An 18269-nucleotide genomic window follows, 5' to 3' on the forward strand; every position below is an offset into this window, starting at 1 on the left:
GACTTGCTGGGTATTTTACTGACCATTAAAATACCATCTGGGTGGCAACCTTAGCTAAAACCTGCAAGGGTCGGTGGTACTATTGTGAGGAGAGTACCGCCATTGTGTTTCCAGTCCCTGTGATCATGTCAGAAACCATTACATTCCCGCCCCACCAGAGATTAAACCTTTACTTCTCTTTTAATCGGGTTGTGTTTGTGTAAATTTGCACTTTCAGCCAAAACATATATATATATACACACACACTCATGACATTAGTTCCTCCTCTGCTGGGAAATGTGATTCGGAGACTGTCTCATTAATTAATGAGGTGGAACAGTTAATATGTTTAAAGAATAGACAGAATTCTAGGATCTACTGCCTGGCTTCCTGTAGTAATTAGAGCATCTCATTATCAACTGATAAACCCAATCAATCGTTTTAATATTTAACTTTGTGGTTTTCTCATCGCTAACCTGTTGCTGAATCAGTGACAGAAAGCGGAGATTCATTAATATCCAGGGAAGAAAGGCAGAGAATTCTTGCGTATCCCCGCGTGACATATAACCACATCTAATAATAAGATCGAATGTCATTTTTACATTCGGACAAAAATGTTTGGCAAACAATCCAAGCGATTTATTTGGAACATATGGGCCCCCAAAAACGGTGCCGGCTTTGGTAGAACTGCATCCAAACACGCAAAGCTCCAGTGTGACTGCATTAGCGTGAATAGAGAAACATAAACTAGTCATAAATAGGGCTCATTTCTATTCACTCTATTAATTATTATGAATTTATTCATTCTATTAATAGCCTAATTTGTTCTATTTCGCCTTGGAGAGTACGGTATGGGGATATTTCCATTACAGCCTGAAGGCACTTTACCTGCAAATAATAATACAGGTATGGGATCTGTTATCCGGAAACCCGTTATCCAGAAAGTTCTAAATTACGGAAAGGCCATCTCATATAGACTCCATTATAAGCAAACAATTCTAGCTTTTAAAAATGATTCCCTTTTTCTCTGTAATAATAAAACAGTACCTGTACTTGATCCCAACTAAGATATAATTACCCCTTATTGGGGGCAGAACAGCCCTATTGGGTTTATTTAATGGTTAAATGATTCCCTTTTCTCTGTAATAATAAAACAGTACCTGTACTTGATCCCAACTAAGATATAATTACCCCTTATTGGGGCAGAACAGCCCTATTGGGTTTATTTAATGGTTAAATGATTTCCTTTTCTCTGTAATAATAAAACAGTACCTGTACTTGATCCCAACTAAGATATAATTACCCCTTATTGGGGCAGAACAGCCCTATTGGGTTTATTTAATGGTTAAATGATTCCCTTTTCTCTGTAATAATAAAACAGTACCTGTACTTGATCCCAACTAAGATATAATTACCCCTTATTGGGGGCAGAACAATCCTATTGGGTTTATTTAATGGTTAAATGATTCCTTTTTCTCTGTAATAATAAAACAGTACCTGTACTTGATCCCATATAAGATATAATTACCCCTTATTGGGGGCAGAACAGTCCTATTGGGTTTATTTAATGGTTAAATGATTCCCTTTTCTCTGTAGTAATAAAACAGTACCTGTACTTGATCCCAACTAAGATATAATTACCCCTTATTGGGGGCAGAACAGCCCTATTGGGTTTATTTAATGGTTAAATGATTCCCTTTTCTCTGTAATAATAAATCAGTACCTGTACTTGATCCCAACCCCAGGTCCCGAGCATTCTGGATAATAGGTCCCAAACCTGTAATAATAACCTAACCAGTGGTGTAATGTTTTGGAGATGGGCCCCCTGCAAAACAATTTTCAGGACTGGCTCATACCCCACAACCGTCCTGGTCTGCTATATGGTAGTTATAGCACCCAGAGGGCCAATGGTGGCCTGTAGAGAAATGTATGGAAGCCTTGAACAGCCACATTTTCAGTTTTATGTAGTTGGGGGCAGAGAAAAGAACAATGAACAGATGGCAGGTGTTTGTTATGAAAATGGCACCCGTGTTTCCTGCCAAGGGCATGGAGTTGGACAAAAGGGAGAATGGAATGTTATCAGATTCAGCCATGAATTAGCGCAAAGCTCTGTCTGCCTTGGTACCACCCGCTTGGTGAAAGATTTATTGCCATCTAGGGAAAAGGGCAAGGTCCCCTTTAAGGCCGTGTATGCAAAAAAAATTCTTTTTTTTTTTTTTTTGCTTGCACTTTAAACCTTTACATTCCATAAATCATAGAATCTAAGATGCTGGTACTAGTGTTAGCAATCTCAGAGCAGCGAGCAGCAAATGAACTATGAAAAACAGGGCAGTTCACCTTTTAATTAACCTTAAGGCAATTTGCAATTGGTCCTCTTTTTTTGGTTTGGTTTTTGAATTATTTAGCTTCCTCTTCAGCAGCTAGTTGGAATTTCAGCAGCTCTGTGGTTGTTAGGGTTTAATTTACCCTAGCAATCAGGCAGGGGTATAACTACCTCCTTGTTGCACCCCACAAAGTCTTAGCCCAGAACACTTTAAACTGTCATGATTATATAGCGCAGCACGTTTGTCTGTCCCTCCAGCTAAATGACTGGTCTGCATGATGTCCCATCAGTATGAATCACTGTGCATATTTAGTATTGGGATATGTGTGTATACTGACTGCCTGCGGCAAATGTAGGATGGGATATTCGGCTCAAAGCAGGCAGAGGAACAAAGGCATCTTTCTTCCATCTCATCTTCTTCTGACTCTCATGACAAAAAATGCTAGAATCCAGTTCTCTGTTATAGAGATGTATATGTTCCAAAATGTCATCATGGAGCTACGAGGGCCCCCCAAACTTTGTATACCCCCCTTCATTACAAGCTATTGGTATAAATACTGAAAATATACATTAGCTAGGAACAACAGTCCCCTTTATAAAGTTAATTATAAATGTGTATAAAATGTGTCAGTAAGGGGCACATTTACTAATCCACAAATAGTCCGAATGTGTTTTTTCCGTAATGATCGATATTTTTGCTACTTTTTCGTCGCCGTCTCAACTTTTTCATATATTTTTCGCAACTTTTCCGTCGCGGAAAAATCGTATTGTTGCGACGAGTACAAAAGTTTCGGATTCATTCAAGCTTCAGTATCGTGACTTTCCTTGGGCCAGGTTGGAGCTGCACAGTGCCATTTATTCCTCTGTGAGGCTTCCAAAATCATGCAATCTCGGAAAGGTGACGGCGACGGAATAGTTGCGCAAAATACGATAAAGTTGCGACGGCGACGAAAAAGTTGTGAAAAATACTAAAAAGTTGTGACAACAACAAAAAAGTTTCCAATCCGAATTTTTTCCATTAGGGATTCAAATTCGTTCTTTGGTTAATCAGCCCCTATGGCTTATTTTTGCTGGTTACTTCTGATTACAGGTATGTGATCCATTATTCAGAAAGCTCCAAATAACAGGAAGGTCATATTCCATAGAGACCATTTTTTTTTCCTTTTGCTTTACTGAAAATAATTAGTGTACAATAGTATGTAACATAATGTCAACAGAATATAAGTACATTCTTTTTTTTGCTTTCTCATTTTTGAACACTGATGTATAATATTACAGATACAATTAAGACGTCATAAGGGAAAATAAAGCTTTAGGTTGCAGTGTCTGAGGTCAAGTATTTGCATGATCCCAGTCCTCAGTATATTACTTAGTGTAATTATGGAATGCAGGATCCCAGGTCCTAGGCATTCTGGATTAAAGGTCCCACACCTTTGCTAATAACAGGAAGAGGCCATATACAGTGGGGTAACTACATGCTGCAGAATTTGCAGCTGGGACCCCCCTTTAGATAGACCCACCTGAATACTCTTACTCTGTGCTGTCTATATTGGTGCCGGGGGTACTTGTACCCCATGCCCCCTGCTACTTAAGCCCTGATCCTGATGTCCTCTGCTGACATGCACTTAAACTGAATATAATGTTAAAAAGAAAGAGCAAAGATCACCCTTTTACGTTACTGTTACACAAACAAAAGCCCTTCTTGCCCAGTCTTTTATTCTATTTAAAGTATCCATGTTAATGTAAGGATGTGCCTCTGGCAAGGACAATCCCCGTGGGCCCTGCGCGCATGTCGATGCAAACCAGTTTCTCCACCGTCCAGTCTTTCTTCGAGAGCGCCCTTGCCTTTCCTGGCTGTGGTGTTCCAGCTGTGGTTCTGTTACGAGACATATTTTTGGCTGAGACTTCCCTGGCCTTAGTTTTTCAGCACAGTTACACTAGACACGGAGCCAAGACGTTGATCTCAGGAATCTCAACTGCTAACAGTCACTGTGCAATAAAGGGTTTGGCCGGACCGGTGCTAATTCCTTCAGCATGCTTGTAAATTCAATACATTTTGGTTCTGAAAAAGGACTGGAGCTTGAATTGCAAATGAGATGCATCCCACATTTATAATGCAGCGTGCAAAAAAAGGCTGCACTTTTCAGTCATTAGAATGCACTGAATCCATTACGTACCCTAGCCACAGGGCTAACTCACAGACAGACACATGACTGTAATTACTAACCCTTGTCCTAGAGGCAAATGTCTCTTTAAACATACCAGTGCCACTTGTACACCTTGGGCCTAATTGGGGCAGATCTCATAAACATGTCACTGTCAGGAGCAGAGTTCCGTGGGCTGCATATTCATTTCCTAACAACGACCGTCTCATTTTCACCAAATTGCCCAAGACCTGGGGTGAGCCGTGGGAATTTAGAAGGCAAGCTTGCAGATTTTCATTTATTGGACACTTGTTTGCTTTCACTAAAGCCCTGTGTTTGTAGATAACCCTGGGATAACCATAAGTGGAGATTTGAAACTGATTAAATTACATCCTACCCCTCTAGAATTGAGATCATATAAAAACATGTGGATAGTAAGAAATTGAGAAAAAAAAACACAAGGACAGAAATTCAGCCAAACAAAGGCAACTTTGCTGCGAGAGTGCTCAAAAAAACCTCTTCAATAAAGCAAAAACATAGACAAAAACGCTTTCCCTACTCTTTTTCTTTAGGCTGAAGTGGTTGCACTGATTGCTGCCCCTGTGGTACTTTTTCATTAGCTACGTGTATAAAATAACCTTACTGTGGCCCTAGCTGAATCATGAAGATTTTGGAGGCTTTCATGGTCTTGAAATATTGTGAGAAAGTTCCCATGTGGCCCCCCCTTGACCATAAACCTCTGCATTCTTGCCTCTAGTTAATCTGTCACACACACACACCATAAAGGTCAATACAGTGGGAAAATGGTTAATATGGCTGAAAAGTGGTGGGTGAATCCCGCAAGAGACATTCCGGGCCTCTTGATTCACATTATAATCCCGGCCCAATGCTTTCTTTGTTTTCTATATTTAGCTGCCAATATACATTATGTCCCCAGGCAACTTTGCGCAGCTTTGTGTTCCAAGACTTGTATATGTCTGCATAGATTGTGGATGACTGCATGGAATGTTTGCACTGACCCACAATTCCACTTCAGTTCAGCGTGATAGTTACCCTTCTGCGGGATGGGTAACGCTTTTGTGTGCTCCAAAGAGGAGGGCTGGTATTCTCATTCCTTCTGCTGGTGTGCATGTCTGTAAAAATATATGTGTGTGTGTGTTTTAGGATTAATTCTTTTGACTGTGCAAATGGGTAGAGACACGGGGCTACTTAGTAGCAGCTACTTGTCACAGCTTCTAAATGCCAGAAAATCCCCTGCCATAGACAATACCAAGAATTGCCTCTGCTAGAACACATGTAGAGACAATTATCAGTAAATGATCAGCATTGTCTGTTTCTGTAGCCGTGACAAGTAGCTGCTACTAGTAGCTCTGTGTGTCTTCACCCTGAAGGTGGGCACACACCATCGGTCGCACAAAAGATCGTTCAATCCGGCACTAACGTTCAGGGCTGAAACGGCAGATAAGGAGGTAGAAACAATAGGATTTCTACCTCCTTCTGCTGATTCAGCCCTGAAGGCAGATTTTGCTCAGGCGCCTTCTATGGCGCCTGATCAAAATCTTTTAACCTGGCCGATCGGCGAGTCGACCAATATCAGCAGCCTCCTGCGATATCGGTCGACTCGCTGACTTGCCATACACGCATCGAATATCGTACGAAACGAGGTTTCGTACGATATTATCGGTGCGTGTATGGCCAGTTTAAAGCTACCACTAACTGTGGTTGCATTTGTAAATGCCCATATGTCAATGGGCCCCCGAAAGAGGCTTCCTTAGTTGTGCAATCTGTGTATTGCCATGTTTTGCTTTAGCCTTACAATAGGAGGCCAGGCCCTGATTTTTGGTTTGTACAATAGAAAAGGAAGCTGGGATAATATGACGCCCAAATAACATTACTTTCCCCTGTGAGCAAATACTGTTCCAAATAGCTTATGTTTCTGATAAAAACCCTCTGCTGCAAATATATAGGAATGTAACTGAATAAAAAGGGATTGTATTTCGGTTATAGCCTCAGAGGAAAATATGTATTGTTACAGGATGTGTTGGTTACAATGTGATCCATCGTGTTTGATCACTGCTATGCTTGGAGCAAACAGAACAGCGCTGGGGTTATTTTTCAGCATTTCCAGACTGAGTGCAGTTTTGCAGTTTCCAGCTGCTGTTTCATTACAATTCCCAGCATGCCCTAACAGTCACTGGGATTTATAGGGTATATGGGCGGATATTTGGGCCTATAAGTGCTGTTGTATTTGTGGTGCTTAGACACCTGGAATCTGGGTTTCCTGGTTGTGATGTTTATCCCAAGAGAGCCTGGGGAAACTCTGGTTAAAGATTAGCTACAAGAGTAAACTTATCATTGGCTGATATTTACCATACCGAGTGAACATGCACAGTATTTAGCCCACTGTCCCTGGCAGGCAAGATCTAGAATATGCAGTCGGATCAAAGTCCAGATGAAAAAATTCTGTCTGTTGTGGGTTTATATGTCACAGTTAATATATATCAATGCCTGCTTTTACAGATTGTGCTGAACCGGATAAAAAGGGAGAACCGATAATGTGAATTCCATCTAATTTTAGTCATGTAACCCTTAATTGGTCTCCTCTTGATTGCAGCTGTTGGGGTCCTTTTTAGAACCCAGGAGCCTCTCCCCTGCTGGGTACTAAGGCAGGACTCCTCCTCTGTCTTCCCAGCCTTGCCGTGTGGCTTCCTAGGACAGCTGGCCTCCTGGGCAAGCACATTGCGCCTCTGCTGGCAGAGCTTCCTGATGTTACTGGCAGCCTGGGGCACAAAAGGAACCCGACAGACTGACCCCTTGTAGATGAATTCATTTCTGACTAGTGGCAAATTAAAAAATATTTCCCTATACACTACATTCTTGGGAAAGCCCCATGGGAAAAACTTCACATATTGATTCCCATGGAGCTTGGAGCTGCTATATGATTGGCCGCAGAGAGCAGCCCAGTGTGGAGGCTCCTGTCCACTGAATGTGGTACAGCAGCTTTTTGCATTACCTGAACCATAATGATGGCTACATTCATCAGCCCTGAAGTGGCCCAAGTTTGTACTGAGCCCGCTAAAGTGACTATTTCCTTTGATTTTATATAACTAATTCTGTCTTTCTTTACAGCTCAGACTGGGTGGAAATTATTGAGCCACGCTCCCAGGAGCGCATGTATGTGAACCTCGCCACTGGAGAATGCGGCTGGGAGCCTCCACTCGACGTCCCCATTCGCCAGTCCGATAAGAACCAGTGGTGGGAGCTGTTTGACCAGCAGAGTGGTCGGTTCTACTACTACAATGCACAGAACCATCAGACAGTGTGGCATCGACCCCTACAGTGTGACATAGTACCCCTGGCCAAACTGCAGGCCGTGAAACGCGCCTCCCAGCCTGGCTTAATAAGTTTATCCAGACAGGAACGGGCCAGCCATTGTGGCAGCACTAGCAGTGAGGGTGCACATACCTCCTCCGAAATCCTAATGCTTCAGGATGCCTCGCTTGAGAGGGACACTGAGAAAAGAAAAGGGGATAGTATGGATAGCAGAAAGGATTCTGGGAGGTAAGCCATTAGTTTTATTATTTTCCTTTTTTTTTTTTTTTTTTTTTTAAACATCATGATTTATGTGCATTGCTTTACATCCTAGCATTACCAAACTAAGACTGCAGAGGCCAATGTGTGTTTGTTTGTTTGTTTTACCAAATTCCCAACTTTGCGCCATGTTGCTTCCAAGTTTACACTTTTAAAACTGTGAAAAGGTCCACTTGCTTTGCAACCTGGCGGATCATTGTCAAACCAACAGCTGGAACATATTTGGGTCTATGGAGACCTACCAGGTCAGCTCCACAGACAGTTGGCAGCTTATTGGACAATGTATGGGGCCCTCCCAACCAGGCCCAGACTGGGATTCAAAATAAGCCCTGGCATTTCAAGTACACAGAGGCCCAAACAGCCCCCCCCCCCCCAGCCCAATAAAAAGTGACTGTCTATGGTATCTTACAGCAGCCCCTCTGGCATTTGCCTGAACCCACAGATTGCCAGTCTGGGCCTGGGTCCTGGCATTCCAAGAACCCAGAGGCCCAAACAGCCCCCCCAGCCCAATAAATAGTGACTGTCTATGGCACCTTACAGCAGCCCCTCTGGCATTTGCCTGAACCCACAGATTGCCAGTCTGGGCCTGGGTCCTGGCATTCCAAGTACCCAGAGGCCCAAACAGCCCCCCCAGCCCAATAAATAGTGTCTGTCTATGGCATCTTACAGCAGCCCCTCTGGCATTTGCCTGAACCCACAGATTGCCAGTCTGGGCCTGGGCCCTGGCATTCCAAGTACACAGAGGCCCAAACAGCCCCCCCCCCCCCCAGCCCAATAAATAGTGACTGACTATGGCACCTTACAGCAGCCCCTCTGGCATTTGCCTGAACCCACAGATTGCCAGTCTGGGCCTGGGTCCTGGCATTCCAAGTACCCAGAGGCCCAAACAGCCCCCCCAGCCCAATAAATAGTGACTGTCTATGGCATCTTACAGCAGCCCCTCTGGCATTTGCCTGAACCCACAGATTGCCAGTCTGGGCCTGCCAAATCGATATCTGGGCCGCATTTGTGCGTCTTCCTGGTCCCCACTATGATCCAATCGTTGGCTTGTACAACTGTGTCCTACCTGAGGAAGCTTTTTCTGACTGTACATGCACACAGAGCGACTGAGTGGCCTGAGTGGCCAGGGAAGGTTAAGCTCTTTCAAATAAGAAATGAAACTCATGCAAGATTATGGCTGATCTCTTCTTATAAACACATTCTTCTCTTCTCTTGGTGTTTTTATTGGAAGGACACACCTCGAGTTAAAAGATGACTCAGGGGTCACAAAAACACTCCGATTCATCCTTACAGACTTGGTAAATTTGGTCTTTTAAAGCTAATTTGTTGAGAGCAAACTGGCAAATGGGTTCTGTTAATGACTCTTTATGGCTAACAGATGTCTAGAGCCTCTCATCTTCACTCCCCCAAGTCGGAGCTGGGTTGAAACTTCTGGCCATATGATCTCTTCCCAGATAACAGCTACATTTTCATTCTTATATTCATGAAGGATCAGTACTGCAGAAGAATGGAGTAAATATACAATAATATACAGTGTACTATTGAACTCCAAGCAAAAAAGAAAAATTGGGGTCACCTCCACTTTAGAAAAAGATAATTGGCATGTCATCCTTGGTGCCCAATATGCTGAGTTTCACACTTTTTTCTGTAACTGCCTGATTTTCAGCTGGGTTTTGCCCATTTGCAATTGTGCAGCAGCAGCTCAAGTTAAGGCAGCCATACATGGGCCGTTTTAGTTTTTTCAGACCAATACGCCAGCTTATCTGCCTGTGTATGGGCACTAACGACGGGCCTGCCCGACCGACATCTGGCCTGAAATCATCCAGATCTCGATCGGGCAGGTTTGACTTTTCGTTGGATCGGAGACCGCATTGGCTCGTTGGTCCCTGAATCGATGGTGCCTTTACCCGCCGTTTGGCCCCAGGGCCAATTGACCAAATTAGCCCGATATCGCTCACCCGTAGGTGGGGATATCGGGAGAAGATCTGCTTGATTGGCGACCTCGCCAAGCAAGCGGATTTTACCGTGTATGGCCACCTTTAGTTTTAGGCAACACCACTGTACATGTAATTCCAATAAAAATTATTACTTTGATATATTTCTACTGAATTTAAAATCTCAAGTGTGTTAAATATGCCTTACTTTAATGTGGCTGGATTATCCTTAGAACTCATGTGGGTCAAGCCGATTGCTAATTGAATGCATTTAAATAGATTGCAGCCCTGCTAATTGCATTTTGTAGCACTACCCCTGATGTATTGGATAGTGTAGTATCTTTAGTGCTGCCAAACGCGGCTAGGTGTAAAGCAAACACTGCAGGCTGAATAGGGCTGGCTCATTTTGTTGATTAGCAATTTCCTTTAGCAAAATCCCCCCTTTTGTATATGGATTAAAGCAGTCTAAGCTGGGCACGTATGGGTGGGAGTTTGTGATTATTGGTATGCGATGACCAGTACAGCTAATATTTGCTGAGTTCCATCTCTGCGAGCTAGCCATATGTTGGCAGGGGAGGTGATAGCACACATGGGAGATGCCTGGAATAGCCATGTGCTTGCTCAGATAATACCCCGGCCCTTCGGCACGCACACCCTGCTCCATGCCTGTTCTCTACAGAAGGGGGTAAGCAATGGGATGCTCTTCATTACTGATACTAACTTGTCTTACTGGGCTGGTAAAAAAGCATAAGGTTATAGTGTTAAGCCCTGCAGAGCATAGTAGTTATCAAAATGCAATGTGTAACCCAAAAATTCGGTAGGGTCGGGCCTTGCACCCACTGCACAAGACTGGCAGCCATCTCTGCATGTTTATTGTGTGCAAATAGTTAATGTTTATAGTTAATTTAATGCATTTTACTAAAAGTACATTTACAGATTAGTTTGTTTGTTTTATGCTCATCAGCACAGTAAGATTTGTCGCCCAGCGGGTAACAAATTACCTGAAAATACCTTCGCATACAATGAAAATGGATAATTGCACAAAGTTTCCTTCCAATGTCGCTTTGTCTGATTATCTAATTAGTGTTTTAATCAGTGCTGATTTTTATTTCTGGGTTCCAATGTATTTTCAGGCGATTTATCACCCATGAGTAGCACAAATTACCTGCGGGAATAGCTCAAAGTGAAAGGATCCCAAAAATAAATTCCCAGGACAGCTCCTATTGCCTTCTACATGACCTAGGCAGATTTTAGATGGCAATGTTTTGTATTTAAGTTTTTACACTTGATAAATTATAAAAAAAAATGGTTTTAGTAATTAGTAATTTAGTAATTAGTTTAGTAATTCTCTAAATACATGTTTTTTTAGCACTGAAATTTTCGATTTGGGAAAGTGAAAAAAATACAAACGTTTATAAATATGCCCCTAAAGGTGGGCATACAGGAGCCAATTTGACAAAGTCAAAAGCTTATTGGTATGTGTATAAGGGCTCTGGTGGATCTCTGGTGGGCACACGTATACACTGGCTCTCTGGTTGGCACACGTATGCACTGGCTCTCTGGTGGGCACACGTATGCACTGGCTCTCTGGTGGGCACACGTATGCACTGGCTCTCTGGTGGGCACACGTATGCACTGGCTCTCTGGTTGGCACACGTATGCACTGGCTCTCTGGTGGGCACACGTATGCACTGGCTCTCTGGTGGGCACACGTATGCACTGGCTCTCTGGTGGGCACACGTATGCACTGGCTCTCTGGTGGGCACACGTATGCACTGGCTCTCTGGTGGGCACACGTATGCACTGGCTCTCTGGTGGGCACACGTATGCACTGGCTCTCTGGTGGGCACACGTATACACTGGCTCTCTGGTGGGCACACGTATGCACTGGCTCTCTGGTGGGCACATGTATGCACTGGCTCTCTGGTGGGCACACGTATACACTGGCTCTCTGGTGGGCACACGTATGCACTGGCTCTCTGGTGGGCACACGTATGCACTGGCTCTCTGGTGGGCACGCGTATGCACTGGCTCTCTGGTGGGCACGCGTATACACTGGCTCTCTGGTGGGCACACGTATGCACTGGCTCTCTGGTGGGCACATGTATACACTGGCTCTCTGGTGGGCACACGTATGCACTGGCTCTCTGGTGGGCACACGTATGCACTGGCTCTCTGGTGGGCACACGTATGCACTGGCTCTCTGGTGGGCACACGTATGCACTGGCTCTCTGGTGGGCACGCGTATGCACTGGCTCTCTGGTGGGCACGCGTATGCACTGGCTCTCTGGTGGGCACACGTATACACTGGCTCTCAGTACACAGCAATGGAGACCTCAGCTGGCAGGGTAACTGGAGACTGTAAGGTTTGCGGAACAGAGCAGCTGCTTGTGGAATGTGTTCAGTCAGCAGATAAGAGCGAGCATATCTCCCTCTCTGGGTACAATACTTTCATTCATTAGCTGCTTGTAACGGACGCGCAGATAGAGGACAGACAGACAGCTGCAGCATTGTCTCATCTGCAAACACAGAGAAAACTGTTCTAGATACTTTCCCAATACCATCCCTAGTCCCTAACAGATCTCTTGCCACTAACTGCTGGTGGGACCCCGTGCAAATATCCAATATGGAACCCCAATATTTATAATCCAATTAGCTACATGTTAGTAAGCACCAAAATAAAACATTTTTTTCCTCAAAGAATGCATCCTATCAAATAAAATGGTTATAATGGCTTGACCTCAGAGAACCCAAAGCTAATTATTTGGCTGCTGTGCAGCGTCACGTGTTGTCTCATCTCTGGGTGTGTGTGATATGCCTGATACGCTACTGTCACAGCCGGACTCTGGCAATATTGGAACACATATTAATGCATAAAGCACAGTAACAGGCATTGTGGTAACTGACGTACATTAGAAACGCAGTGGGATTTACATGTTCCAGTGTAATTAAGGAACACAGTGGCCTTAGATTTTAGGATTTCCTTACTGCCATAATTAGTTTGTCTAGAATGTTTGGGCCTAGGACCAACTGAGCACTTAAACATGGCACTGCCATTAGTACACTTTGGGCCTAGGGGGGACTGAGCCCATAAACATGGCACTGCCATTAGTACACTTTGGGCCTAGGGGGGACTGAGCCCACAAACACGGCACTGTCATTAGTACACTTTGGGCCTAGGGGGGACTGAGCCCATAAACATGGCACTGCCATTAGTACACTTTGGGCCTAGGGGGGACTGAGCCCATAAACATGGCACTGCCATTAGTACACTTTGGGCCTAGGGGGGACTGAGCCCATAAACATGGCACTGCCATTAGTACACTTTGGGCCTAGGGGGGACTGAGCCCATAAACATGGCACTGCCATTAGTACACTTTGGGCCTAGGGAGGACTGAGCCCATAAACATGGCACTGCCATTAGTACACTTTGGGCCTAGGAGGGACTGAGCCCATAAACATGGCACTGCCATTAGTACACTTTGGGCCTAGGGGGGACTGAGCCCATAAACATGGCACTGCCATTAGTACACTTTGGGCCTAGGAGGGACTGAGCCCATAAACATGGCACTGCCATTAGTACACTTTGGGCCTAGGGGGGACTGAGCCCATAAACATGGCACTGCCATTAGTACACTTTGGGCCTAGGAGGGACTGAGCCCATAAACATGGCACTGCCATTAGTACACTTTGGGCCTAGGGGGGACTGAGCCCATAAACATGGCACTGCCATTAGTACACTTTGGGCCTAGGGGGGACTGAGCCCTTAAACATGGCACTGCCATTAGTACACTTTGGGGCTAGGAAGGAAAGCATTTCTATAAGCAGGTGTTTGCCAGGAGCCCGTGGTACAGAAATAGAAGTTGGATTGTGCCCTGACAGGGGACTGTATGGGGCGGCAGGTGTGATTAGTAATGCAAAGAGAAATTTGAATCAGATGCCAGCAGCTGTCATTTCTTAGTAAAACACGCCATGATGAGCTTGCCAACCATTTTGTGTGGGGCGGGGGTAGAAGAACAGACATTTGCATTTGTTGTAATAAAATAAGTCTTTGTGCATGATTTCTCTTTATCTCGCTAGGCATTTCATACAGAAGCACAGTCCCAAGCGTTCACCACTCTCATTATTCCAGAATTTCTCCTTCAGCTATAAATATAATTTAGCTACAGCTAAAGGAGAACTTCACCTAAACACAATGTAAGCTTTTTGAAAAGTAAACATAATTTCAAGCAACTTTGCAGTATATATTAATTCTAAAATCTGCAGCCTTTTCATGATTGTTAATGTAATAATATGGTTTGGAACAGTTCCCTAAGCCCCACCCCCTGTTTCCCTGCTGATCTGGCCAACTACTTGAGAATAAAATGTAACAGTAGTCGCCGGTCCTCATCCAGCCTTCAGCCTGCCTCCTCCCAATCCCACAATTCCCTGCACACGTGATGTCAGTAAGGAAAGGAACATCCCAGTGCAATGCATTGTGGGTTATGTAGTTCCTGCATGCTGTCTGTAAGCTGTGGGGAAGTAATTTGTAACATCAGTGTTTTAGTCCCTCCTCCCCTGCCAGGATTTCAAATGATGCAGAAAGAGAAGAACTGTTTTGCAGCTGGATTTCAGCATATAAAAATGGGATTCATTCAGACTTCTTGAAGGAACAGATTACAGGGATAGGGATATTAGGGGTTTCTGTGTTGTGTGGGGCTCTTTAACAGATTTTGGTTTGGAAGAAGGTTAGAAGAGTTCTATAATATGCCCTAGGCAGTCACTATTTATTGGGCTGGGGGGTGGGGGGGGGGCTGTTTGGGCCTCTGTGTACTGGAAATGCCAGGGCTTATTTTGTTTCACAGTCCAGGCCTGCACACATTTACAGTTTAGATTTTACACAGGAAGTTATCATGTGCTGATATTTATAAGGAACGCTGGTCTCCCCTTCCTGCTTACACAATTAAGGCACCTCAAAAGATATTACACTTTGTGGTGAATGCGTACAGTGCACTGTACTTGTGTATTGTGAATAGGACAACCCTATGTATTTGTCGTAATGAAATTTTAGCAGCTTCTAAGTGTTTCTGGCTGTGGCTGGCTTCAGCCTTCCTTACTGCTTCCCATAGCCCATTTGGAGTGTCGTCATTTTCTTTTACGGAGTCAGCATGGGGCATGTTATGATATCACTTGGGGCATGAGCACTAGGAAACAATCAAGGATTGCATTTTTTATGCTTAGCTGTAGTAGGAACAACTAGTTGTGATTTGTAGTGATCCCAGAAACCCACGTAAGCATAACTGAGCAGGAACAACCCTATGAGTTTGGGCATACTGTGTGCAGAGACATAGCATAACAATATGCCAGCATTGGGACTCCTCTGCCTTAAGCACCTTAAGTGTCATTTCTAATATAATATACATTTCTATTCCATGAAAGATATTTAGATATTCAACCTGCATCTCACGTGTGACTATGTTTGCCACTTGGCAGAAATGATGCTTGGTGCCAATGGGGAAGAAAGTCAAAAACAAGCCCAGTATTTTTTTGCTGTGACATTTCCCTTTGAAACTGGGTAAAATAGACAGACTGTGCAAAATAAAAAAATATTTGCATTATATTTAGTTATGCAAAAATGTAATCTAAGGCTGGAGTGAGCAGATGTCTAACATAATAGCCAGATCACTACTTCCTGCTTTCAGCTCTCTAACCTCTTAGTTAGTCAGGGACTTTATGGGGGGGGGGGGCACATGGGACATAAATGTTCTGTGAGCACAAAGGTCAGATTCAAATGCAAACTGACAGTTACAGTATGTCCCATATGGTCCCCCCTCAAGTCACTGATTGCTTACTGACTGCTAACAGCTTATGGTTGCCATACACGTTAAGATCCGCTTACTTGGCGAGGTCGCCAAGCGAGCGGATCTTCTCCCGATATCCCCACCTACGGGTGGGCGATATCGTGAAAATGTAGGCTAATTCCCTGGGAGCAATAGGCGCATTCGCATCGGGGACAGAATGAACGACCCGTTGCGGTCCCCGATCAGACTAAATCTTTAAACCAATTTCAGGCCAGATATCGGTTGGGCAGGCCTCTCGTTCCTGCCCCTACACGGGCCGATAAGCTGCCGAATCAGTCCAAGGGACCGATAGCAGCAGCTTCAATCGGCCCGTGTATGGCCACCTTTAGAGAGATGTAAAGCAGGAAGTAGTGTTCTGGTTATTATGTTAGACATCTGCCCATTTCAGCCTTTATAGATTAAATTCTTGCCTAACTAACTATAATGCAAATATTTTGTATTTTGCGCAGTCTGTCTATTTTACCCAGTTTCATTTTTACGCTGAACTGCTCCTTTAAGAGCACTGCTGGCTCCATGCAGACAATACATGTATGTGTCATTTAGTTTCCATAAACAAGCAGATTGCTATTGCAGAAAAGGAGCTTGAGTCAGCTTGGTCTCCGGCAGCATGATGTAGCGCAGGTTCCTGGCTCCGTACCAGTCCACGGATTGTAAATGAATAGTTATGGGGTATCTGATGTGTGCGTCCAAATGCATCTATGGAAAATGTTACAGGCCAAATGGAGACTTATCTGTGCAAATACTTGGCATTTCCTTGCTTCCTTGTTAACGCAAATTAATGTGTCTGAGGATATAGATACCTCGTTAGCACAAATTAATTTGTCTGATGATGTGGAAGGTTGGACATTTTCATGCTGTGCCAAAGAGCTGCAGGAGCATCAAAAGGTTTCAATATGTTTCCCTTAAAGCAAAACCAGCACTTACATACAATAGAGAATCTTGCAGATTTCTTAAGTATTTACTGAAACTTTTTGATATACAGGTATGGGATCCCTTATCCAGAAACCCAGTTATCCAGAAAGTTCTGAATTACGGAAAGGCCCATCTCCCATAGACTCCAATATAAGAAAGTAATTCTAATTTTTGAAAATTATTCCCTTTTCGCTGTAATAATAAAACAGTACCTGTACTTGATCCCAACTAAGATATAATTACCCCTTATTGGGGCAGAACAGCCCTATTGGGTTTATTTAATGGTTAAATGATTCCCTTTTCTCTGTAATAATAAAACAGTACCTGTACTTGATCCCAACTAAGATATAATTACCCCTTATTGGGGGCAGAACAGCCCTATTGGGTTTATTTAATGGTTAAATGGTTCCCTTTTCTCTGTAATAATAAAACAGTACCTGTACTTGATCCCAACTAAGATATAATTACCCCTTATTGGGGCAGAACAGCCCTATTGGGTTTATTTAATGGTTAAATGGTTCCCTTTTCTCTGTAATAATAAAACAGTACCTGTACTTGATCCCAACTAAGATATAATTACCCCTTATTGGGGCAGAACAGCCCTATTGGGTTTATTTAATGGTTAAATGGTTCCCTTTTCTCTGTAATAATAAAACAGTACCTGTACTTGATCCCAACTAAGATATAATTACCCCTTATTGGGGCAGAACAGCCCTATTGGGTTTATTTAATGGTTAAATGGTTCCCTTTTCTCTGTAATAATAAAACAGTACCTGTACTTGATCCCAACTAAGATATAATTACCCCTTATTGGGGCAGAACAGCCCTATTGGGTTTATTTAATGGTTAAATGATTCCCTTTTCTCTGTAATAATAAAACAGTACCTGTACTTGATCCCAACTAAGATATAATTACCCCTTATTGGGGGCAGAACAGCCCTATTGGGTTTATTTAATGGTTAAATGGTTCCCTTTTCTCTGTAATAATAAAACAGTACCTGTACTTGATCCCAACTAAGATATAATTACCCCTTATTGGGGGCAGAACAGCCCTATTGGGTTTATTCAATATTTAAATGATTTTTAGCAGACTTAAGTTACGGAGATCCACATTACGGAAAGATCCCTTATCCGGAAAACCCCAGGCCCTGAGCATTCTGGATAACCGGTCCTGGGGTTTATAGGGAGGGCTGGGAAAGGCGTAATTTAATATAGTGTGAGAAACACATCTCAGAGAGACTCTAGTGCTGCCTACAACGTTTTTTAACTTTTTTCTCAAGGGGGACCCAAATGAAGCCAATGAATGCACCTTATTATAATGACTATTTCTTACTGTAATAAGAAACTTGATACATTATTAATGTGGACCCCCTGTGATTACAATCACTTGCTTGGCCCTGTGCTCCTCTTTAATAAATTGACACTGGCCTAGAGCACTGTTTTAGGGAGCACTGTGCTGCCATCTTGCATCTGGTGCCTACAGTCCTGGCGCCTTGGGTAGTAGCTTGTGGGTTGCAAAAAATTGCCCCTGTGCTCCATTACCCCT

General features: G+C 43.6%; 1 protein-coding gene across 2 annotated transcripts in view; it reads left to right on the forward strand.

Annotated features, from left to right (window-relative positions):
* Positions 1 to 18269, forward strand: part of LOC100485974 (rho GTPase-activating protein 39) — a 63982-nt gene that overhangs the window by 17281 nt on the left and 28432 nt on the right. Inside the window, exon 2 of one of the 2 annotated variants that reach the window (XM_002932892.5) lies at positions 7576 to 8007. In XM_002932892.5, coding sequence (XP_002932938.2) covers positions 7576 to 8007 — 432 coding nt within the window. Of the gene's footprint in view, positions 1 to 7575; positions 8008 to 10537; positions 10657 to 18269 lie in introns of those variants that run through there. The other variant, XM_004918504.4, reaches the window with a different exon arrangement.

Source organism: Xenopus tropicalis, chromosome 10 (assembly GCF_000004195.4).
Source record: "Xenopus tropicalis strain Nigerian chromosome 10, UCB_Xtro_10.0, whole genome shotgun sequence".
In the NCBI taxonomy this organism is placed as follows: domain Eukaryota; kingdom Metazoa; phylum Chordata; class Amphibia; order Anura; family Pipidae; genus Xenopus; species Xenopus tropicalis.